Raw genomic sequence first — 24,462 nt, 5'->3', positions numbered from 1 at the left:
AAAAATTCTTGTTGTTAATCACACACTTCAGTAAGTGTCCATTTCTGAGTTTGTGTAACTTGTGTAAGAAATCATCAGCTCACCTGTCCGGTGTGTTGAACCTCTGAAAATGAAACTCCTCTCAGCTCCGCAGCTGACAGATCGTACTGCACCTGAGCATCTCCGTCCGTCTGCTGGTGTCAGGATCAGGTTCAGCCTCCAGACCTGACCCTCCCAGGTGACGCCCCGGCACACACCTGTAAACAAGAGGCCAGATGGGTGGGTGGGGTTGGGGGCAGGAGCTGCACCCTGGGGACCAATCAAAGAAAAACAAAGGGTGTTTAAAAGGACATCTGGGATCTGAAACCAAGAAGAGCTTCTCCCTCGATGCCTGTCAGAAACACAACAACAAAACTTCTGTCAGAGTTCAGATCAAAAAATTTCTGCTGACACGTCCACTAGTTACTTACGTTGTTCTTTATCATAAGACATCCTGGCCCTGTTTAAATGCTGACGTCACTCATCAGTTTGTGAGCTGTTCGACACCAGAATAAACCAGACAGGAGACGGTGGAGATCAGGATCTGGATTTATTTTTTCGAAGCTGCAGAATTAAGTTTACTCTTTTAGCTTATCAGAATCAGACTTTATTTTTAATTCTTGTGTGTGAAAATTCAACCCTGTATTTTTATTTGAAGCTCACTTAAGCAGTTCTATTTAAAAAAAGTTAATGTGGTGTCATCATCTCATTACAAGATGACAGACAGATAGACAGCAGGGGGCGCTGCTGAGCTGGCAACCAGATTCACGTGATCCCACTCAGGTGGATTTGATTAGAAAATGGAAACACTTTTTCAAACAAAGCAGGTAAAAGTCTGTCTGTTGAAGATCTCACAAAAACAAACAAAAGCCAAACAGAAAAAACAAAACTTTTTTATTACTTGTTGAAAATTTGACATTTTGGACACACAAACCAGCAACACAAATGTGTTTAATGATAATTCAGTGTTTCCCTGTTTGTGTAACTAGACACACAGATACACTGTGTTTATTTCAGAGAATGCAGTCATTTATTTACGTGGAACTGCCCACGTCACCTTCAGTTGTCATGGAAACTGGGAAGTGGAGCAAACAAATGTGAGTTGTCTAATGACTGAACAATCACCTGACATGCTCCTGACTCCGCCCCCTAACTCCCAGCGATTGGGCAAAAAGAGGCCACGCCCCAACCCTCCTGAATGAACAGGAAACAGATGAGTGATCTGAATTCTTCCTTCGGTCGTCATGAAGGATGAACTGAGACCAGAAGAGTTTTGGTTCCAGACTTTTTCTGGGACTGACGGACTCATCAGCCAGCGACGTGAAGTGTTGAGCTCACATTTAAAGGGCTCGACTGCCGCGCAGTCCATGTTTGTTTGTGTCAGGTTGGTTGAAACGGGTCGTTGTGGTAAAGGCACAGCGTTACTCCTCTCCGCCGTATCTTCTCACCTTCAGATGTTCGCTGTCGGCCTGATTTGGATGAATGAGCCATTTAAAAGAGAATAACTGCATCGATGGCTGTGGGAAGTTTTAAATGTTTCAAAGTGGAACAAGAAGATACAACAATTTGGGTGAACTGACCCTTTAAATATCGTTGAAGCAGCTCTACTTTAAGGAGCACAAGATACGACTGGAAACTGTACAACAACAGTAATATACTGATAACTGACCTCTATACAAATGAAAAAATACGTCATATCCTCTGAGCCAAGAGCGAGGCTCTCTGTTATATTGTGTGTGTGTGTGCGTGTGCTGTCCGTGCATGTGTTTAACAGTTCATAGTTTGCGGCTGCTCCGGTTCACCCTCTGGCTGGAGGACGGAAGGACACTGGTCTCATCTTCATCTCAGTGAACGGGATGGAGTACTCTTTTCCTTTCCAGCTGGTCCAGATCACACCCTGACACACACACACAAACACACACGCGCAGATGTCAGGTATATCTGAAAATTTGGTGTTTTGACTAAACTCAAGCAGCTGTCCTGAACCTGGAGAAGACGGCCCTGATGGATCATCATCACCAAAGTAACAGAACTATGTTAGCGTCACTGTAGCTGTGATGTCATCAGGCATTACCTGGTGTTTGACGTCGATGCCGTAGAGGCCGTTGAGATTCGCCTCGTGGCAGTTTTTGTACCACCAGCCTCCTCGGTACGACATGGCGCAGCGGGTGATGAACAGCGCCGGGTCCCGATCTTTGGTGGAGAAGATCCGGTTGCTGTGGTAGCTGAGAGAGTCACCTGGAGCGGAGACGAGACACTGAGATCTGGGGAAAATGTTGAGATGAGCAGGTTTGAATGGGACCAGGTGATTACCTGCGGTGCCGCTGTACCCGCCCACCGTCAGCCTGTAGTTCCTCCTTGCTACCTCAAAAGTGGAGTACTTGGCGTATACTGAATCTGGCCCGTCTCTCAGGTCCACACGGAGGCTCATCCTGGTCATTGCTGTCAGGTTGTGGAGACCGTCCAGACCTGAGGACCAACAGTTTGTCTTCACTGACATTTCTGACTGAACGCCAACTTAGCTATTTTTCCTCCCTGCTCGGTGTTCAGGAACTCCAGTTTGGTGATGATTCTCGACTTCATGTTAAAATGGATTTTAGAAAACTGGAGCAAAGAAAAATATCCTTCACAAAGCAATATTAAAACTTTGAACGATCTCTCACCGAGCCAGAACTCCCCACTTAGGTCTCCGAATCCTCCTACGTAGTCCTTCCAGCCTCTGAAGAAGTCCACCGAGCCGTCCTTCCTCCTCTGGAAGACCTGCAGACAGGAGACAAGACAGAGCAGGTTGCACTCTGGGAAGTCTTGATGTAGTCTGAGGCTGTGGCGTCTCTGATGTTCCCGTACCGTCCAGCCTCCTCCGTCCGTCTCCATGTCGCAGTAAACCTTCAGTGGGTTCCTGTGTGGGCCCTGAGGGAAAACCTCAGCCTCTCCTGATGTCGTGATGCCGTTCAGCAGCTCCTGAGAGCAGTCAGCAGGGAAGGGGAACCTCAGGCTGCCTGAGGAAGAGGGATGAGTTTAACCCTTCATTAACTCATAAACACAACACCCACGTGACTCATTAGACGGCGTTGTACCAGTGGTGAACTCTGTGGAGACGGAGGAGTGCTGTCCTTGTCCTTCCGCCTGGAGCTGCACCGTGTACTTCGATCCAGGATGAAGTCTGCTCAGGTTGTACGCCGTCACTGAGGTGTCCACCATCACTTCCTGTTCAGGAGAAACCATCTCAGCTTCAGAGGGTTAAAAAAAATCTTCTTTATTTCCTGATTCAGTGAAAAAACCCACAAATAAATGAGACCAATTAAAACGGTTGAAAAGGTTCCAGCTTCTCAAAAAGAAATGTCGTGTTCATCCAGTCTGACCTTCACTTCCTGACCTTCCGTCTGATAGGTCAGCCTGTAGCGGTCGGCGGGCTTTGATGGTAGTTTCCATGACAACAGGGCAGTGCGAGGGGTCACATCTCTGGCCAGGAGATCCTGGGGTCCGTCACTCCCCGAGTCTGGACAGACATTTGTGTTTGACTTTTCACCAACTTTCTGATACATGAGTCAGGTGTGTGTGTGCTGACCTCTGGCGGTGGTGAAGCTGCCGGTGGCGGGCGGACTCTCTCGGTCGCCCAGCAGGCTGCTGATAGTGACGGTGTAGGTGGTGGATCCTTCCAGGCCGCTCAGCTGCTTCTCTGCTGCGTTTCCAGATACCACGATCCGGATCGGAGAACCTGGACGGACAAGATCGGCCTCTGATCAGAGTTCGATTTAACTGACTCAAAGAGGAAATTTTGGATGTAAATCAGGTGTGCTGCAGCAACATGGGTCTATTCATTGGAATGAACGCTCAGCTTCTGAACACTCTTCTCTCAGAAACACTCACCTGTTTCTGAGCCATAAACAATGGCGTACTTATCGACGGCCGCCAGCGCCGGACGCCAGAGCAACAAGGCCTTGGTGTCGGTGACGTTCAATGCCCGGAGGTCTGTGGGCGCGTCGGGCACTGAGAGAGGAACAAAGATACAAATAACCCAAAAAGAGAAAGGACATAGTGACAGTCTGAAGTCAGAGGAGCCATCACCACAGCAACCCTCAGACAAACAACGTGCCCTCACGTGTCATGGCGGTGTCTTTGATCAGATCGCTCTCGTCCAGGCCGAGGACGGAGATGACGCTGACCTCATACGTAGAACCAGGTGAGAGCTGAGTCAGGCTGAGGTTGGACTTCCCCGAGTCAAGTAGGACCGAGACCGGCTCCCCTAACACAGAGGGTCAGACCACCACCACCACCATCATCATCATCATCATCATCATCAAACATTCAAAACATGAATTCATGTGCTCACCTTCCTCGGTGTGAGTGTAGGTGACTTTGAAGCCATCGACCAGCCTCTTCGGTTTGCTCCACGAAACCGTCATCGAGCTTTCCGTCACCTCGCTGAAGATGATGTTGGTCGGAGGCTCCGGGCCTGGGTGGCAGGAAAACACGGCAGGAGGTGAATAACAGGAAGGAATGGAAGGAAATGAACTAGGAAAGGAAACATTTAGGAGGAGGAATGAGAGTTTGATGACGTAACAGTGAGAGAAGAGTGAGAAGAGTCTGTAACTGTATTTATTCATCCACACATTTATTATTAGTGCTCCACGTGTATATATGTACAGTGCAAACATATATACAGTATACAAATTATATACAGACACACAGCGTGACGATGGATCCTGGACAGCAGCGAAGGAGACAACGGGGACATTTATTAGCCGCTCGACCCTGAAAATAAGAGCGTGGCAGGAATAAATGACATTGAACCGAAAGGAGTCATTTCATGTTATTAAAGAGGAATGAAAATAAAAACAGTCCGATATTAATTGAACACAGAAAAGATGGAAGATTCACATTTAAAGCATGAAGACCAGAGAAAGAAAAAACAAATTAGACTGAAAGACAGGCCAAATCTCTGAGAATTCCTCTAAGATCTTAATGTAACTGGGACTGATTCTGCTTCGTTCATTCTGTTGTCCTGAGACATGTGAGCTGTGTCCTGATTCAGGGTCTCCATCCTTCCAAGGGTCTGCTCTACAAAGGGCTGTTCAGTTTGGCCCAGAAGCCAAACACACCAGTCTAATCCTCACTGCTGCCATGCAATGAATCTTGGGATATGTTGGGCTGCAAGAGACCTGAAAGGCGGACGTGGCCCCTGAACCGGGACGCAGCTCCATCCAGATTTAATTTGGATCTACCGTTGGTTTCTAAAAGCGACCTGGACCTGGAGGTGGAGGTGAAGACTGACCGCTGTGGTCTTACCCTGGCTGGGGTGAAGGTGTCAGTGAAGCTGGCTGTTAGCTTACCCTGAATGAGAGAAGACCAGAGCAGCAGTGAATGAGTTGTGTTGTTATGTTGTTACTGATTTTTGTTTTTTCAACATCTCATTTGATGTCAACACTGCGCAGTCCTGGAAAACTGGGTTTGATTGGACAAACTCCCCCAGGAGTGACCAAAGTCCTGAGAGTTTCATCTCTAAATCACATCAAAACTGCATTTTAGTTTTACTGGAGGTTGACATCAAATCACTGAGTGTATTCCATCTTTTGGAGGTGAGATGAACATGAATACTTCACATATTCATGGAAGCTGAGCAGTGAGCTTGAACATGAAAGACAAAATCTTAAATGGACCTCAAACATCAACATCTGCTGGAAACAAACAACACAACAGATTATACGTCACAAAACCACAAAGAAGAAACACAAAGTCTGAAACTGTAAAACTCAAGTTTACAGTCTTCAAGAGCGGCGCGACGCTTCAGCTCTTGAAAATAAAATGGAGGAGGCATTTAGTGGGTGAGCCAATATATCCAGTCACACTCAGTGAAAATGATGATTAGTTAACAATAAACGATAATCTGTTTTAATGAGACACGACTCTGAGTACACTGAGACTGGCTGAAAGGACATCACAACATTGCGCTCTTGTACCTGTACTGATGACAAGCTTGTGCAGTCTGGACAGAAGACCGGGACCCTTTCCCAGCAACGTCACGGTGTACTCGGTCTGAGGAGGCAGATCCTCAAAGCGGAGGGAGCGAGCTGAACCAGGAAGAACTTCTTTCAAAGTTTTGTCGCTTTCTGTTGCAGGTTGAACTGTTGTGCTGCTTTGTATGTTTGAAGGTTGTGTAACGACTGTTTCAGTGATCCTGTTCTCATCCTGGATCTTCCTGGTTTTTGTTTCCGTTTCTTTGGCTGCTTGTTGCTTCCTTTCCTTGTCTTCATTGATGTCCTCTTTCTCTGAGTCGTCTTGTTTTCCTTCCTGATCCTTCTCCTGCTGCTTCAGTTTTGGACTTTCCTGTTTCCGAACTTGTTTTCTAGTTACAACAAAGTTTTTGTACTTTCCTTCTGGTGATTCCCAGACGAGATTAAATCCATCTGAGGTCCGGTTTGTAACTCCCACAGAGTCCAGAGGTTCCCTCAGAGCTGCAGTAGAAGAAATGTCTGATTCCATCGGCGGTCTGGAATCGGTTTTTTTTTGCAGAATAAGGTATTTTTCTCTTTTGACCCACGTTGAATTTTGGTCTCTGCGGGGTCCGACGTTGTTCTGTTGTTGGTCTTGGTGTCTGTGGTTTCCTTGGAAGTGTGGCTGGCCTTGAGGCTCTTGAAGCGGAGTGCGTTTGTTTCACTGCTTTACCTCGATCTGTGTGCTCAGTGGTTTCATCAGCATTGTGTCGCTGTTCAGGGATTTCAGAGTCAAGATCTGGAGTGTTTGTGTCTTCTTCCTCAGAGTTGGTAATTTTCAATGGACCATTTTCTTCACTTCCTAATTGGTTATTGTCTGGTCCAGTAGCAGCAGTAGCATCATGACCCCCCACATGGGTACTTGGATCTATCCGTACAGTTCCTCGTTCTCCTGTTTGTGTCGGCCCGGGGACGTCCTGCTCTGCTGAAGCCGTTTCAAGAATTTTCGGGGCTTTGTTGTTTTGTAGTCGGCTATTTTGTCTTTCAGTGCTGACAGCAGCGGCTCCATTCAGCTTTTTGACGGGGAAAGGTTTGCGAAGGGGACCTCTGTGCGGATACTGAGGTTGTCTCAGGTTTGGACGTGTCCTGTTTTGGAAAGGCCCACCGTAGAGTTGGGTACGACGGAAGAAACCAACCGGCGATTCACTTCCTCCAGGACGTTGATACACCTCATTGGATGTTCTCATCCCGGCTCTACCTTCGTTGTCCTCTTTAGCAGAACCTACCAGGTCTGAACCTTCAGCTGGGTCAGAGGTGTTGGCTGTGTATTCACTGGGAGATTTCTGCTCTGTCTCAGTTTTAGGATTTAAAAGTTGAGCTGGATGAGTCAAGAGCTTTGAATTTGGACGAGTTCTGTTTAGAAAGGGGCGCCGGATAAATCCACCTTTCAGAAGAGGACGGCGGACTGGGACTCGTCCTCTTTCTGTCTGTTTCTGTTTCTGGTTTTGTTCCTCAGAGGATACTGGAGTAGTTTTTTCTGCATCTTTGTCTCCGCTCACTCCGCCAGCTGGAGCATCAACCTCAACTGAAAGCGATTCATCTGAATCAGAAGAAGAAGATGATTTATCTGTGGAAGACTGTCTGGTGTCCGGTTCTCCTCCAGGGTTAATGCTCAGAGGACGAGGTGAGGAACGCTGAGGAACTCTCAAATTTAGACGGTTTCTGTTGTGAAATGGACCGAAGTTTGGGCGCCGACGAATGAAGCCCTGTTTTGGAGGCGTGTGGCGGGAAAGAGGAGCTCCACCTTCTCTTGAGGGAAACTCCTGCCGTTCTTCCGGTGAGCCATCATCACCTCCTAATTCATTACTTCCATCTGAATCTGATCTATCTGAGGTGGAAGACGACGATGAGGATGATGATGATTGAAGTGAATCTGTCAGTGATGAAGATGGTGCTGCTGCTTGTGAAGGAGAATGTGACAAAGAGGGTGAAGAAGATGATGATGATGATGATGATGATGGTGTGGTTGGTGATGATGATGATGATGATGATGGTGTGGGTGGTGATGATGATGATGATGATGATGGTGTGGGTGGTGATGATGATGATGATGATGATGGTGTGGGTGGTGATGATGATGATGATGATGATGATGGTGTGGGTGGTGATGATGATGATGATGGTGGTGAAGATGATGATGATGGGGATGTTTGTGGTGTTAGTGACAAAGCTGGCAATGCTGATGAAGAAGCTGAAAGTGATGCTGATGCTGGAACTGAATCTGCTGGCGATGAAGATGATGCTGCTGCTTGTGAAGGCGAATGAGACAAAGCGGATGAAGATGATGATGATGGTGTAGCTGTTGACTGGGCGTCATCAGGAAGGTCAGGTATCCTGGACAGGTGAACGGAGAACACTGAGACGTTCATCCGTCCGTACGTGTCCCTCAGGAGTTGGTGTAGAGGATCCTCTGGAGAGTCCGGATCTGTCGCAGCGGCAGGCGTTTCACGTTGATCTGAACCTGACGTGTCTCCGAGCAGCACCGTCCCTTCCCCTCTACACCCGCTGCTTCTGTCCTTCAGTGGGAATCTGATGTGCGTCACTTTGATTTTATTCAGACATTTCGTCTCCTGGCTTGTAAAAGGCCCAGTTGGCTCTGAAGATGGCGGAGCAGCGTCCTTTCCTGGACCAACATCTGGTTGCTCTTTCGGTTCCTCTGAGCTACTTTGTCTTTTTGCGTCAGGATCAGTTCCAGACGCTGTAGCTGGATTTTTGTCTTCCTTCCTCTCAGAGCTCAGTTCAATGCGAGCTTGTTTTACAGTCGGTGCTGTCGTCCTGTTTCCCATTTTGGGGACACCTGGTTTAGGTTTTTTCTGCATTATTGGTTCTTTCTTCTTTTGCACCACGAGGGGCTTTTTCAGTGGGCCATGGCCAACCTTTCTTACTCCTGGCACAGCTCGGGTTGTGTTGAAACGGAAAGATGATGGAAGTTTTGGCTTCCTGGACAAAAAGGGCCTTTCAGCGAGTTTGGGCTTGGTGCCATTTATTTTCATCATCCTGTTGACCAGAGGTTTAGTTCTTGTAACCACAGAGGCTGAAGAGTTTTCCTGAGGTCGCACAGCATCAGCCTCCCTCTTCCTGTTTTGGTCAAAGTCATCAGCCGATTGCCTCAATTCCTTGTCCAAGTCTCTGACAACTTGTCCTGGGGGTTGAGGGACCCGCCTGGCGACCTTGGGTAATGTCTTCCCTACAGATGTGAGCATTGACATTCAGTGTTATTGTGTCTTGCTGCTGTAATTAATGCAGGAATGAAAAGAATATTTAATATTCATTTACACTCGTCAGGTCAAATGTTGGGTCGGGTTGACGCCTCCTCCAGGACCAAAACCAGATCATGGATCTGGAGATGTTTGATAACTGGAGGAAGAACTTCATCTTGTTAACGCATTTGCAGCTTAAATAAAAAAAAAAACCTCTTTTGCACTGAAGACAGATGTGAATGTCTCATCTGCTTCGATGCTTCTCGGACGCGTCGACACCTACTTTAGATATGACAAATATCTGAGACACAGGAAGTGACTCAGAGTCAACGGGACCATCACGACACTTTTCAAGAATCCTGATTTAAAGCAGATTGTGTTGATTGTGCACGAAAGAAACATACAAATCAGTGCTGCCGTCTCCACATTGAGCCTGAAAGAGAAAACTGAAGTCTGGTTAAAAGCTTCCAGTTGGCCTGAGTGACTGTTGAGAAACAGATTAATAACCACGTTCAGTTTATGAACCATTTCTGGTTCCATTAACTTCCACAGGAGAGTTACGCTTCACCTGCTCACACCGTCTTAGACTTTACTGATGTTGGCCTTTAAAGGCAAACCTTAAAACATGAAGCGTGAGTTGAGCATCATCTGATTCTACTTTGTTTTCCCACAAAGCACGTCATTAGCACGTCAAAAGGCCGTGATCAGTCCGACTCACCAGGAACAGCCTGGGTGTTTGCTGGCTGACTCTGACTGTTGCCCTTCTCCGCCACGAGCACGATGTCATACAAACGCCCCGCCTCCAGCCGCTTAATGTGGGCGGAGTCCTGGTTGGCTGGGACGCTCAGCTCTTCACTGGTCCCTGATCCGTCACTGGGCGTGATGGTCAAACGGTACCTGTCGATCTCTCCCTGCGACTTCTCCCACTGGACCACGGCGGACGTCGAGGTGGTCTTGACGACTTTGAGGTTGGTGGGACTGGAGATGACTGTCGGTGGAACAGAAAGACACAGAACTTAGTTCAGCTGTTGTTGTTGTTGTTTTACGTCATTTAATTGGATGTTTTTTGTGTCACTTTTTTGTCTCTTCTTGTAGTTGTTTTGTCTTTCTAGTTAATTTAGCAGGAATATTGTGTCATTTTTTGTGTGTATTTTTTGTGCTGGACTAAATATGAGGAGTTTGGAGGGCCTGACTGAAGGGAAACAGAGACTAACTGTCACCTTCCTGCTGCTGACTGTCGGCTCAGATTAACATGTTGACAGGAAGGAGAATGTTTAAACTGTCGCTGCCAGTTTGGCCATTTCAGCTGCTCACATCTACCAACATGAGTCTCCTTCTGGGGCCATCGACGTTTTACATCTGATTCACGACTGTCTGCCTGTTCCACTGTCCGTCCTGTATGTGATGGATGTGGCGTTGATATTTTGTGCTGAACCTGCCTCACCTGCTCCGGACTGATAATCACAAAGTAAAAGTCTCACGGGTCATGAACTCGGAGGAGCTCTCGGCGCCCTTCCTGCCGTCGACCTCTCCGGTGATGGTGACGCTGTACTCCTGACCGGCAGCCAAGCCCGTTTGGGTGAAGGTGGTCAGGCTGCCCTGAACCTGGGAGGTGATCTGCTGGTCGCTCTCCTTCTGTGGGGTCACGATACAAAACAAAGAGGCGTCAGTGAAATGCTCAGACGGACCTGCAGAGAGCCGCCGTTCGTCGTGTCCTCTGTGTGTTGTGCATGTTGCTAAGTCTGCAGAATCAGTTCACGCTGCACGTTGTTTCAATTGAGTTTTTAATGAATGGACTCCGTGTTTTATAGTCAATGGACCACAGCTGGTTGCCATGTTGGTTACGATGTCGGTTGCCTGGTGACAAAGTTTTCAGAGGTCACCTAGGATCAGCAGCGGTGCGTCATCTGTTTCAATATGAATGAGGATGACATTTTTCACGCTTTTTAAAACAAGGCGAGGCTCTGTGAGGACCAGGAGGAGGTTTGGGTTCTTCACACACACACACAGGTTTTCTTTATCGAAGCGCTGAACGCATCAACATGTGATTCAGTCAAACTGAAAATTTTCTGCTCTATTTCGGTTCTGATGATTCACTTCCAGAATAAAACTGTAATTTAGTTCTGACTTAACTGCCTTTATTCAGGGAACGCCTGCTGGTAGCGCTGATGGTTGACTCATCTGACCCACTGATGTCCCGGCTCAGCTGGTCATCCTGGACATTTCAGTCCAATACAGAGACGGATGGACATCAGTAAACAGGCGAGTTCTGAAATATGAAGTTCAGATCCTCATGTCAAAGGCCTCAGTCCAGGCCCCGCCCACCTGGACGCCTGAAATCTGCTCCATTTTTTCTGGATCTCGCAGAGGACAGAACCGCAGACTGTCTATAAATCCGGAACCTGGCTCTGAAAATTGAGGTCGGCAGCCTGGCTACCACGTGACTGAATCAGGTGGGAGACTGACGGCAGGCGTCACAAAGGGAAATCAGGGTCCAATGTGTCAGAACCGTTTAGCAGTCATGTTAACACACAGAAGTTCTCCTGGACTGGACTGAAGCTTTGGTGTGTGAATGAGGGCAGAGGCAGATTAATGAGACGTGTTCAAAGGTCGCACATTTCCCAACCTGCAGAAAAAAACGGAAAGGTCCATCCAGGTCCAGAGGAAGTGGACCAGGAAGCTGCTTCCACATGATCGATAAATCATGTCAGCTGGTCGTGTTTCTACCAAACTGGTGAGGTAAAACTGTTGAAGCTCTGTTTTTACCAGGAGACCTTGTGGTGAGCTCAGAGGTCGGACCTGCTTCTGTTCCTCTGGTCTTCATGCTGAACATCTGACGGACCAATCAGTGACCTCATCGCTACAGAACGGTCCCATTCAGAGAAAGATGGAGCATAAAACTGGAAATTAAAGCAGCAGGAAACCTCAGAGGAACTTTGAAATCATAAAAACCAGCACAAACAAACACAATGATGTTGACAGGAAACAGTAAATGTTATTATGATGTTCGATGTAAACAGCTTCATCAAACTACTTGAACAGGTTTTAAATCCCAAATTCAGAATCCGGTTAGTTTCCTTCCTCAGCTGGTTGTTGTTGTTGTTGTTGTGACAGTTTGTTGTGTATCTGCAGAAGGAGGGAAACGTCTCCCCCTCCCTCGCCCTCTCTCCCTCTCTCTCTGTCACAGCTGTGAGCCGGCAGTGACCTCAGCTCTGGCAGCTGCCATGTTTTTGACAGTGTTTACACATCTCCGTGGCAACAAGCATCCCACATCTGCATCCCTTCCCCTCAATCTCCGAGCGCTCCTCACACACACACACACAGCTAAACATCAGCTGATTCATCTTCAAACATCAACAACTTTGTGTTTGTTTATTGATCTTTTTGTTCTGTTTCTAATCCGATTCATTCACTCCTTTCCTCTCCTCCACCTCGTCTCCTCCACCCTCGTCTGTTCCACCTCGTCTCCTCCACCTCCTCTCCTCCACCTCGTCTGCTCCACCTCCTCTCCTCCACCCTCGTCTCCTCCACCTCGTCTGCTCCACCTTGTCTCCTCCATCTCGTCTCCTCCACCCTCGTCTGCTCCACCTCGTCTCCTCCACCTCGTCTCCTCCACCCTCGTCTCCTCCACCTCCTCTCCTCTCTGGGTTCACAGAGATGACGATGACTCTCCTTGTTTCCATCACATCTTCTCATCACTTCATCTTATTCCCTCTGCAGGACTCTCTGCTTCTCTGAGCCTTCATCATCATCATCATCATTGTTCTGTTGTGGATATTTCCTGTTGTTGCTCATTTTTGAGTTTTTACAGCCAGATGATGTCACTGGTGAGGTGTTCACTGTCACAGAAAGTGTGGGAAAACATGTTGACTGTGTGTGTGTGTGTGCAATAATCTAAAGCAGTGAGGTCTCTCTTTTGCTTTTCACTGAAGTCCTGGACCCAAAACTGGGTCTAGTCCAGTACGGTCCAGAACGGTGTGGTCCAAATTCAATGAGAGAATGAGGCTGAGGTCAAATCAGGTCAAATCCTAAACAAGTCTGGATCAGAGCAAACTCACTGAAACTGGGTCAAGACCACAACAGGGCTTTTTCATGATGGGATGGGTCTGATCCTGGTGGCCTCCTGGAGGTTTTTAATGAGCAGATGTTCTGCTGGGCTCAGAACCGTCATCAGCTCGGCCTTCACAGTGAATGTGCTCAGTAAATTTCAGGGCTGTGAGGTCACGGAGGTATAAACTGAGCGGTGACCGACACCCTGGATCATCCTGTCCAAGCCCCCACAACAGTGACTTTATTTTGTTCAGACTGTCCATGGAACGAGCCAACAGGCCATTATGACATGATCATCATCATCCAGTTCTGTTGCCAGGCGACACCTTGCGGTTGTTGTGATGGCGACAGGAAAAGTGACCGGAGGAAACGACACCCTCAGATGTGCTGTCCGGTCGAAGAGGGCCTTTCGTTACTGACTTCAACATTACCTTTGACAGCTTCTGTTGTTTGTCCCGCACAGTTAGCTTGTCGCTAACGCCGCCAGCACAGACAGCATCACTAAAAATCTGATTTAGGATTTTACAATTCAAAGAGAGCAGAAAAGGAAAAGAAGCGGTTCCTTTCATCAGCACTTTGGATAAATATTTTGTGGGTCAACATGTTGTAAGATGTGTCTCTGTGTGGTGTTTGTTGTTGATTCGCTCCAACTGTTCCACCTTCAGCTGACACCTTTTTATCTTAATATTCGTCCTGTTTTTGGTTCTTACTGCAGCCATACTTTAGCTGGTTAACTGATCTGAACATATTATGAAGCTCTGTCTTCTGATTGGCCACATTTAAAAGGTGGATTCTTCAGCTTTGACCAAAAAATGTTTTTTGTTTTTTACCTTTGAATGCCAATTTTTTTCATTCAGTTTTTATTTCAACTTCTCCACTCTTTTATTTTGGATTTCACAGAGGTCCACTTTCAGCCTGCCGGCTCCTTTTATTATTATTATTATTATCATCATCATCACTGTGTTTTCTTAAACCAGGAAATCTCTTCAACAGAGCAGAGGAGAGCCGCTGGAGCTGCTGAGTTATAAAGTCTTTAGGTTTTGATAACGTAGTGAAGACAGAAACACACTCGGGATGATGTAAGGGTAGGAACATTCAGCCAGACGAGATTAGATTTGGCATTTTTGTCCCGACTTTGCCAGAAAAAGAAGCGGGTATTATTTACCGCGGCAGAGCAGCATCCGTAGTTGCCACGCTGCGACTCCAGAGGGATTAGTGTGAACTGAATTTCAGATTTTTAGTCCGTTTGTCATGGAAATGAAACCTGGTGAGAATCTTTTTGGACTGCAGATCTTCGCCCTCCCAACGTTCAGGATCCTGTTTGAGTTATTATCTGTCATGAGAAAAATTTTCAATAATCTTTGCGGGCTTCTTTTACAAGCTATTTTATTTGGATTGGTCACAGAAATGATTTAATCTTTGGAAGACTCATCTTAACTTGTCATTTTTTGTGTTGAAAATGTAGATTTTCTCTGAGAACAGTCAACCTAAACCTGAGATGTTATTATGGGACACAGACTGTATTTAAATATGAGCCAACATGAAACAAACTTGCACTGATCTGTCATTTATCTCTTGACTTTTCTTTTAATGTCTCACAAATGATATTTGTGAGCTGCTGCTTCAGTCATGGAAACACGCAGGCAGCGTTTAAAGCAGCGGCCAGAGTCGGTGAACTGTAACACCATAAACTGCTGCTGTAATTTAGTCTTTACAGCGTTCTGAGATCTCCTCTGGGCCTTTAACGTTTTTTTTCTACAGCCAGTTTCTGCTTAACCTGTCGTGCCGAGGTTTTCCACAGAACCAAAACGGAGCAAACGGCCGTGATGTTTGTTTTAAGGCCGGTCTGGCTTCTGGATCAGGACTGCGAAAACATATCAGGCCCTAACGAGACTTTCACAGTCAGCAGGGAAACAAATAAAGAGCTGAAAACACCCCATTAAACTTGGACAGATTAGAGGAGTGAAAGTTCGATAACACATTAACCCTTTCAGAGCCTTTTCTGAATGATCATTTTTCTGGCCTGAAACAATCCTGAGTTGGTTTACTGGAGACCATCTGCTGCTCTAAATCACTCTCTTTTTTTAAAGGAAATTTCTGCAGCCGCTGAACTTTTTGGGTTTGTAGGAATCTCTTGTTGCCATGGAAAGGACACTCAGTGATGTCTTCTCAACATGGCAGCCTGCGGCGCCGAGTTTTAGTCTGACAGCCGCTGTCTGTGTGGAGGTCAAAGGTCAGAGTGTCATGTATCTGATTGTCTTGGAAAGCGGCAGCTGTTTGACGTCTTGCTGGAAGCCACATTGGCCCTTTTTTAAACCTCGCAGAGGAGCTTGAGCCAATTTCAGCCACAGTCTCTGGCATCCGTCCTCTCAGCGTGATCAGGCGGAGGTTCTGACCTCCTGAGCGGCTCTCAGAGTCCTGAACCCGGGGCGGGCCAGACCTGGACACTGACTCTTGGCAAAAACATGTGCAGCCTGAATTATTTTCAGACGCATTTGTGTTTGTCTATTTTCTGCCCACCGGTCTCAAAGGAGAGTCTCACCGTGTGACATGTGAGCACATTCATGCACTTCCTGTCCTTTATAGACCTGATCGGATGAGGCCATCTCTGCTCCGGTTCAGGAAGTGGAGCAGAGTCCACAAACTAAACAGACCTGATCCAGGACCAGGGTGGACTCCAGATCTACATGTCTTACCTGGCTTCTGAAGGTGATGAGGTAACTCTCGTACTGCACAGGAGGCGGAGTCCAGACCAGAGTGACGGACGTCTCTGTGATGTCCTGAGTCCTCAGCTGGGAGACCCCCGACATGGCTGGACCGAGACAGAGACAGAGATCTGGATTAGACATCACTTTCAGACCCAGAGTCCAGGTCCACTTCTGTAGACCTCCTCCAGCTGTTTTTGGTCTCCACCAGCTGCTGATGGAAGTAAACTCATATTTCAAAACTTTTCTCTTTTCTCTTTTTTTGGGGGTGTCTGGTCCAGCTCCAGGTCCCTGAGGCTCCCAAATCAAGAACCTGGATCTGGAGTCCGAATGACTAAACCGTCTGAACAGCAGATGAGACGGAGCAGCTCGTGACGGTTCTCGTACATCAGTGAGTCTTTGCTAAAGACCAACCGACGCCAGCTGCTGGTCTGTTCCGCTGTCCATCATTCTCAGTTGTGTCATGTGACCTGGAGGAGCTTCATCTTACGTCTCAATATCTTTTTATAAACACCTGAAGGACAGAGAGAGGCAGACTCTGAATCAGGCTGGAGGATTGGTCAGATTGTCAGCGTTTATTCACATTTAAAAAACCGCCTAACATCCTTCAATCCTGGAGCTTCTGATTCAGACCGGTCATGTTCCATATATGACATTATACTTTATTATATATCCCATAAACTGAGGTTCGCTGAGCTCTGCCAAGACGAGGCCGTCAGCCTGGAAGAGCTGAAGGTGCACTCAATAATAATTGACAGATTTATTTTACTGTGACAGTTTCTCATAAAATTAGAGCTGAGAAATTCACAGCCGAGTGCGACGCTGACGGACAGCCTGGCGTCCCTTCTCCCCAGGAAAGGCAAAGGGGACAGAGAAGGAAACAGGAAATTGGTCTGAATGGGGGAGGATCCAGAAATACTAACAAGCATTTAGAAACATAAATTTTTGGGGCAGCAGGAGACGGAATGACATCATCACAGCAGCTTTAACAGATCTGTGAGTTAAGAACGCTCGCCATCTTCGTTTAGCTTGTTGCTTTTTTAATGCGGTGCCGTTTCTTCTGGAACTTTTCTCTCCTCTGAAGGAAAGAACTTCAGATTTTGGGACATCTGTCCGTCGACTCCGGTCACAGGTCACTTCAGGTGTGTGTCCTCAGCCCAGAGCAGTTTTATGGGCATCAGGTCAAGATCCTTCTGTGATTGAAACTGTAGCCTGGCAACAACAGCGACAACGGCAAGGAGAAAACAGAAGAGAGCCGAATGAGCGAGTCCTCAGGAATGGACAGAGGGAGTGGAAAGTTTCAATTCTGAGAAAATATAATAATATTTCGGCAAAAAAGTCAGAAAAGAACGGACGTTCAACAAACAAGTTTACAGCAGCGCATCAAACCGTCTCCTCCGAACCAGAGAGACACATCTGGGAAACGCAAACTCACACTCACACACCAAACATGCACATAAATCACCAACACACACGGGGAAAACAGACGAAACCACAACATGATGTCGGATGAAGAGGCAGCTGCAAACAAAGACGCTGCAGAGGAAGTGTGATTATTTTCCCTTCAGTCTGCAGTGACGGAGCAAAAAGGAAGTCCACCAGCAGCGAGATTCAACATGTAAAAACTAAAACCTTTCAGTCGGAGGCCAGGAGGAAACGATGAGTGAGAGATCGGCTTCACAGAGTCACGTCTCTACATCGGGCGCTCCTATTGGCTCCGCTGGGTGATGTCACAGCCAATCAGTGCGTATGTTTCTGATCTCAGTGAGGAGAAGGTGCTCACCTGTATCACAGTTGGGCCCGGTCATCCCGTCCTCACATTGGCTGCAGTCCGGCCCGGTGAACCCACGCCGGCACAGGCACCGCCCCTTGATGCACCGCCCTTTGTTGCTGCAGTTGTTGGGGCAGGATTTGGCGGCGCAGTCCGGCGCGGCGAAGCCAGCGTTGCAGACACACTTCCCGTTCACGCACTTCCCTTTGTTGCTGCAGTTGTTGGGGCAGGATTTTTCGGAGCAGTCGGCTCCCGTGAAGCCGTCATCGCAGACGCACTGACCGTTGACGCAGCGCCCCCTGTTGTTGCAGTTTCCAGGACAAGCTATCTCTGCGCAGTTGGCTCCGGTGTAGCCACTGTCGCAGACACATTTCCCGTTGACGCAGCGCCCCCTGTTGTTGCAGTTGTCAGGACAGGCCTTTTTGGAGCAGTCTGGTCCGGTGAATCCAGGATTACAGACGCACTGACCGTTGACGCAGCGCCCCCTGTTGTTGCAGTTTCCTGGGCAGGCTTCTTCGGAGCAGTCGTCACCGGTAAAGCCGCTGTCACAAACGCAGCGACCGTCGATGCACCTCCCGAGGTCACTGCAGTCATTCGGACACACTTTCTCAGAACAGTCTGGGCCGCCGAAGCCGTCATCGCAGACGCACTGACCGTTGACGCAGCGCCCCCTGTTGTTGCAGTTGTCAGGACAGGCCTTTTTGGAGCAGTCTGGTCCGGTGAATCCAGGATTACAGAAGCACTGACCGTTGACGCAGCGCCCCCTGTTGTTGCAGTTGTCAGGACAGGCCTTTTTGGAGCAGTCTGGTCCGGTGAATCCAGGATTACAGAAGCACTGACCGTTGACGCAGCGCCCCCTGTTGTTGCAGTTTCCAGGACAAGCTATCTCTGCGCAGTTGGCTCCGGTGTAGCCACTGTCGCAGACACATTTCCCGTTGACGCAGCGCCCCCTGTTGTTGCAGTTGTCAGGACAGGCCTTTTTGGAGCAGTCTGGTCCGGTGAATCCAGGATTACAGACGCACTGACCGTTGACGCAGCGCCCCCTGTTGTTGCAGTTTCCTGGGCACGGCTTCTCGGAGCAGTCCGGGCCGCTGAATCCGGGATCGCACACACACTGTCCGTTAACGCAGCGCCCCCTGTTGTTGCAGTTTCCGGGACAGTTGGAGTCACTGCAGTCCGGCCCGCTGAATCCTGGGAAACAGACACACTTACCGTCCACACAACGGCCCTGATCACTGCACTCGTTGGGACACTCGTCGATGTTCGGTTTGATGGAACAACCTGCACCTGGAAGACAGGGGGGGGGGGCAGAGAGTCAGGGGGGTCAGGATGTCCGCAGAGACAAGAAGGCGTCAGTTTTCAGGACACATCAGGACACATTGAACCAAATGAAGAAAGAAACCAACTGCTGCACTGTAAGTGTCTCTCTGGAAGATAAAAATAATGAGATTTGATCAGGTTTTTATGCGTGTGGTACTTTTTTTAAACATAAGTTGAGCTTTCAGCTGTTTCTGATTCTTTCCAGTCGGTGAACAGAGCTGCCTGGTCCCAGATGGGCCCGGCCTGTTGGGAAGGTTCAGATGATTCATTTTTAAACTGGATATTTTATTTCTCTGTGGTTGTAAATGTTGACTTTAGCATTTGGGGGAAATAAACACGAGTTAAGAAGGACGGACCGCAGCGGTGTCCCAGTTTAAGGGAGACTTCAGGTGGCGCCGACAAACGTGTCGTCGGTTCTGTATTTTTTATTTCCCTCTGAATGGAGCCTCATTTAAAAAAATGAACATCATGTTGTATTTCAGACTGAGACCATAAACTGATCAGGGAGGAGGAGGGACATTTTCCCATAGACTTCAACCAGAGGAGTCGCCCCTGATGGTCAGCAGATAATGAGTTTCGAGCTCATCAGCTCCAGCTGGAGAACATCAACAACAGTGACGGGTGTGTGTTGCTAGCAGCAGGGTGGAGGAGATGGAGTCTGAGATCACACTGGGCAGAGAGCTGAGGACACACATTTAAAATTCGAGTTGTTGTGATGCAGAAACAGAAACACCAAAAGCTCTCTGAAATATTTTATACATGAAAATGTGTTCATTTCAGTGTTGTTTATTATGTATTATATATTATTGTCTTTAAGGTCTTTTTCATTCTGTCTTTCTTCATTGATAAATATGTTAAAAGTAAATCACGTCAGCTTCACTGAGTTGTGAAGTGATGTGTGTTTGTTCTTTCGTTGTGTTGTTCATTTTTTGCTGGTTTTCTGTTTGTTGATCCATCTCAGCTTCTATCCAGAGAAATAAATGTGCCGTCTGTTGGCTGGGCCGGAGGGGGAAGTCCTGACCATTTATTCATTTGGAGGGAAGCAGGGGGCGGGGTTAGGTGGTCACTTCCTGGGAGGGGCTTGTAGAAGCAGGAAGGTTTCAGAGAGCGTTCTTTGTGAGACGGTCACCTGTTGAGCGCTCCGTCCCTCCTCCTCATGATGTCACAGGCTACATCAACAGGCACCTCGGGGGCCTGCTAACAGTCGGTGCGATTGACACCACAGTGACATCATCACTGTGCACTGACAAGCACTGACATCATCATCTCGGACCAAACAGAACCTAAGGAGGGGACTTTTCAGCCGACAATAAAAACCAATCCAGTTCCCTCTACATGTTGCTCCAAACACATGGTGGGCAGAAAAATACAGAGATGAAAGTCCAGATGTGGTAACACGACAGTCTAGACTGTGATCCCTCTGATCATCGTGTTAGCGCTCTGTTTGTTTGTTGTCATGGTGATGAAGGTCGATCTGATTCCAATCATGTCTCACAGGGATAATGTTGGTCACATTAAGACATTTTTTTAAATGAACCGTTTTCTTTTTGTGTGCTAATATTTTTACTGAAGACTGACATGACAAGAAAGCAGAGAACCCTGAAAGTCCTCCGGACCTGATTTGACATTTTAGAGATTTGTGTACTTGTTGGTAAAACAAATCATCTTCAGTGAGCGAAAGTCAGATTTATGTTGTACAACAACATTAGCGACTTCAGCCTCTGTCCAGTGTTGTGTTCTTTTAGCTCCATGTTTGATCTCCACCAGCTGCTGTTGGACAGCTGATCTGTGATTGGTCGTTTGGCTCGTCTGTCCTGATGTTTCCCTAACCCAAACCAACATATTTCACTTTTATCTTTGGTCAAATGATTTTTCATTTGTCAGAAGCTCATTGGTCGTCTGTTTTGTGTTTTTGCTGTAACCGTGACAACAGAGATGAGCCGACCTTAGCCTTACCTTTGCTCTCCTTGGAGCTGCAGCATCCTCCCTCGGCTCCTCCACATTTCTCCCTGAGAGCCGACACCTCCCTCTCCAGACGCTCCACACGCTCCCGGAGGGCAGCCAAGTCCGCCTCGCAGTCACAGGACCCGGATCCCGGTCCCAAACCTGACGGGACCAGCTTGATCTTGTGGGTCAGGACCAAAGGAGAACCGGGAGCCAGTTCGATTTCCTTCCCTGAGAGAGACAGATGAGGATGATGACGCTGAAATGGTTTGGATTCATTTTCATTCATTCATTTAAAAGGATGAAGATCAGTCCGAATGTCCTTACCTCCCTGGCTGCTGTCAGAGGAACCATCATGGCCGACGCAGCCCTCAGAAATCACCACCTGCAGCAAAGACAGCGGGAAACATCGAGCTTCATCTTCTCAAGTTTGTTCTTTTTGTTTGGTCTCCCTGCAGGAGTCAGACATGATGTGTTCATCAGTGTAGCTGTTTTCTGTTTCGTTGCTCGCTCACCTTGATGGAGTCCTGCTTGGTGTCCCTCTGCGTCCTGTGACCTCTGACCTCCAGCTCCTGGGAGGTCGATGGGGTCAGGAGGGCCAGGCGGGCCAAGAGGAGGATCAGGAGGAGGGGGATCATCGCCGGGGTCACACCAGGAAAACAGTTTGGGCCGATGGTCTCTGGTTTTCAGCAGGACTCGGGTCTCTTCCTCCGCTGGCGGTTCCTCTGGGCCTTTCCTGTCACTCCGGAAACAGACTAATTTACACATTTCAACCCAGCTTCAATTTTACGTCAGCTCCACTTTGGCCATAATTGGCAGAATTGAGGCCATTAGCTGTTTATGAGCTGTATAAACCAGGATGGAAACAGGAACTCTGCCTCAGGGTCAGACCAAAGAGCCTTCGGACTGCTGGATATACTTTCACTGGCTATTTTGGCCAATTTGGCAGATTTTGGACACATTTCATGACATAAATCTTCATGTTTTAGGTAAAAAATTCCTTATACACTACATCTGTCCACGAATCCACCACTAAGCTTCCAATCAGAGAAGAGGACTGTTTCGAGCTTTGGAATGAATGGACCTTTAAAATCCACCTTGACTGGATGACGTCAGGCCAGATCGGGGACGAGGACACACAATTAACGAGTTCTCTGGGGAGACGGGTGGTTTGCTCATTGAGGGCTGGACTCAGCTACTGTGTGTGCTGGAAATGTGGAGGGAAAACTTTCTCACTCGGGACGGGATGAGTGAGAGGCTGGAAATGTTTAACATCACTGACCTTCAGAAAGTCAACACATCGTTTATGTGGAAGTGATAAAAGGATGTTTCCTGAACATCTTATGCTGTTATTGTTTTAACTAGAAACTACTTTGTTGGTATTCACTGAAGTTACTTCAGTTTCTCTTTTTTATCTCCTTGAAAATAACAAAAGTCTGTTTAGACGGATTGAAGAGCTCCGCCCACCTGGACCCAACATCAGACCTTGCAGGATTTCTCACTCCCTGCTGTCTGTTACACTGAACTCTCTGCTCTGAGTCTCACCTGAGGCCTCACCTGATGTGTTCACACCTCCCGTTCCGCTGCTGCTAGTTTAACTTGACCCGACACAAAGAGGGGTCAACATCTGCGGTTTCATTTCCGTCAGTCTAGACCTCCACCGGTTCCTGTGCCCGCTCTGTCCAGCGCCGTAAATACCTGCCTGCTGCAGCTGCTGTGATTGGACCCTCAACAGGAAGCTACCCAGTTTGCCCCATAAAGCCTCCACGCTGAGCCTCAGCAGCCAAAGTAAACTCCTCCACAGCAGCTGAATGAAGCGTTCTGTTCACCTCTTTATTTCTCTTTATTTAGCTTCAATCTTTTCTATGGAAGTGAAAACAGGCAGCGGCACACATTAATGAAAGGACTCCAGCAGTCCAGAGCTGAGCCCCCCCCGACACAAACAGCCGCAGAGTTTCCTTCTCTAAATGAAGCATAAGAAACTTCTCTCGGACACTTCCTGGTTAATTCCATCATATTTCTGGCGGCAGCAGCGTCCCCGTCTCCATGGAGACGGCTGTCACAGACCTGCAGGATCAGTAACATCGGGTTTATAAGAAGACTTTAACTTTCCCTCCGCTGTAGTTCATAAAATACACCCAGAAACAGATCTGATGAGATCAGCACACATCTGGAGCCAATAATTACCTCCACCAACTGAGCTGGTTAAAATTTGTTTCCAAAAACATTTTGGTAACAGGTCAACGCCTGCATTACCCACAATTCAACACACCTGTGGTCAAACACCTGAGGGCGTTTATCAAACAGCTGCAGCAGAACCTGGTCAACAGCTGGAGACACCACCGACCGGGACAGACCAGAACAGAACAGGCGGACCAGAACGGACCAGGACAGAACAGGACAGACCAGAACAGAACAGGACAGAACAGGACAGAACAGAACAGAACAGACCAGAACAGAACGGACCAGAACGGACCAGGACAGAACAGAACAGACCAGAACAGAACGGACCAGAACGGACCAGGACAGAACAGGACAGACCAGAACAGAACAGGACAGAACAGGACAGAACAGAACAGACCAGAACAGACCAGAACAGAACAGAACAGACCAGAACAGAACGGACCAGAACGGACCAGGACAGAACAGGACAGACCAGAACAGAACAGGACAGAACAGGACAGAACAGAACAGACCAGAACAGAACGGACCAGAACGGACCAGAACGGACCAGGACAGAACAGGACAGACCAGAACAGAACAGGACAGAACAGGACAGAACAGAACAGACCAGAACAGACCAGAACAGACCAGGACAGAACAGGACAGAACAGAACAGAACAGAACAGAACAGAACAGACCAGAACAGAACGGACCAGAACGGACCAGGACAGAACAGGACAGACCAGAACAGACCAGAACGGACCAGGACAGAACAGAACAGAACGGACCAGAACAGAACAGGACGGACCAGAACAGAACAGGAGAATATTTAATTTTGGGGGGAAACTTTGAGATCTGAATGTTGGTTTTTAATTAACATAAAATACAAATGTGAACTTTTCATATCAAAAATCTGATGTTACATTTTCAGCAAGCAAAGACAAAAAGTGTCAAAGTACACAATTTAACTTCCAAAAGAACACAATGCACAAATTTTTTGCTTTTTTTTTCAGAGAAAAGAAACTAAATATAATAATAAAAGCAGTTTGTATAATTATAGTGATGACTGATTAATTTCAGAAACATTTGAGGTAAAATATTTTGGAAAGAAAATCAGAAATTTGGTGTCATTTTTTTGCAGCTCTGAATAATTTACACGTAATAATAATAATTTACACTGCATGTTCACACAACACAGAGTGAAATCCACGAAGGGTGCACCGATGAGGACTTGGAGGAAATGGTCCTACCTGCTCACAGCGAGGACGAGTGTCTGTCTCTGAAGCTGCCGCTGACCG

The 24,462-nt window shown here is 47.5% G+C and overlaps 1 protein-coding gene across 3 annotated transcripts; it reads right to left on the bottom strand.

Moving 5' to 3' along the window:
- Positions 1-895: 895 nt before the first annotated feature.
- Positions 896-24,462, bottom strand: tnxbb (tenascin XBb). 3 transcript variants are annotated; one of them, XM_029514862.1, is made up of 19 exons: positions 24,415-24,462; positions 21,517-21,737; positions 21,329-21,386; positions 21,014-21,232; positions 17,750-19,024; positions 15,958-16,073; positions 10,693-10,846; positions 9,930-10,199; positions 4,352-4,474; positions 4,121-4,264; positions 3,889-4,008; positions 3,587-3,736; positions 3,381-3,517; positions 3,096-3,225; positions 2,866-3,017; positions 2,682-2,778; positions 2,332-2,487; positions 2,093-2,256; positions 896-1,915 (listed from the first exon to the last, which is right to left on the bottom strand). In XM_029514862.1, the coding sequence occupies exons 2-19, from the start codon at positions 21,637-21,639 to the stop codon at positions 1,817-1,819; spliced, it is 3,687 nt and encodes a 1,228-aa protein (XP_029370722.1). In that variant the 5' UTR covers positions 21,640-21,737; positions 24,415-24,462; the 3' UTR covers positions 896-1,816. The 3 variants fall into 3 exon arrangements, with proteins under 3 accessions (XP_029370722.1, XP_029370723.1, XP_029370721.1); XM_029514863.1 differs by lacking the exons at positions 896-1,915; positions 2,093-2,256; positions 2,332-2,487; positions 2,682-2,778 and having other exon boundaries at positions 2,875-3,013; XM_029514861.1 differs by lacking the exons at positions 896-1,915; positions 2,093-2,256; positions 2,332-2,487; ... (6 more) ...; positions 4,121-4,264; positions 4,352-4,474 and adding an exon at positions 6,276-9,198.

The sequence above is a fragment of the Echeneis naucrates genome, chromosome 11, assembly GCF_900963305.1.
Source record: "Echeneis naucrates chromosome 11, fEcheNa1.1, whole genome shotgun sequence".
Lineage (NCBI taxonomy): Eukaryota > Metazoa > Chordata > Actinopteri > Carangiformes > Echeneidae > Echeneis > Echeneis naucrates.
The sequence above is the reverse complement of the archived record's forward strand: the minus strand, read 5'-3'. Positions and strand labels throughout refer to the sequence as shown.

Coding starts and splice junctions, on each gene's coding strand:
- tnxbb (XM_029514861.1), bottom strand. CDS start 21,639: ATGATCCCCCTCCTCCTGATCCTCCTCTTGGCCCGCCTGGCCCTCCTG. Junction 16,074..17,749: donor CGGGCCCAACTGTGATACAG/GTGAGCACCTTC, acceptor GTCTCGGTCCAG/CCATGTCGGGGGTCTCCCAG. Junction 10,847..15,957: donor TCATCACCTTCAGAAGCCAG/GTAAGACATGTA, acceptor GTGACCCCACAG/AAGGAGAGCGACCAGCAGAT.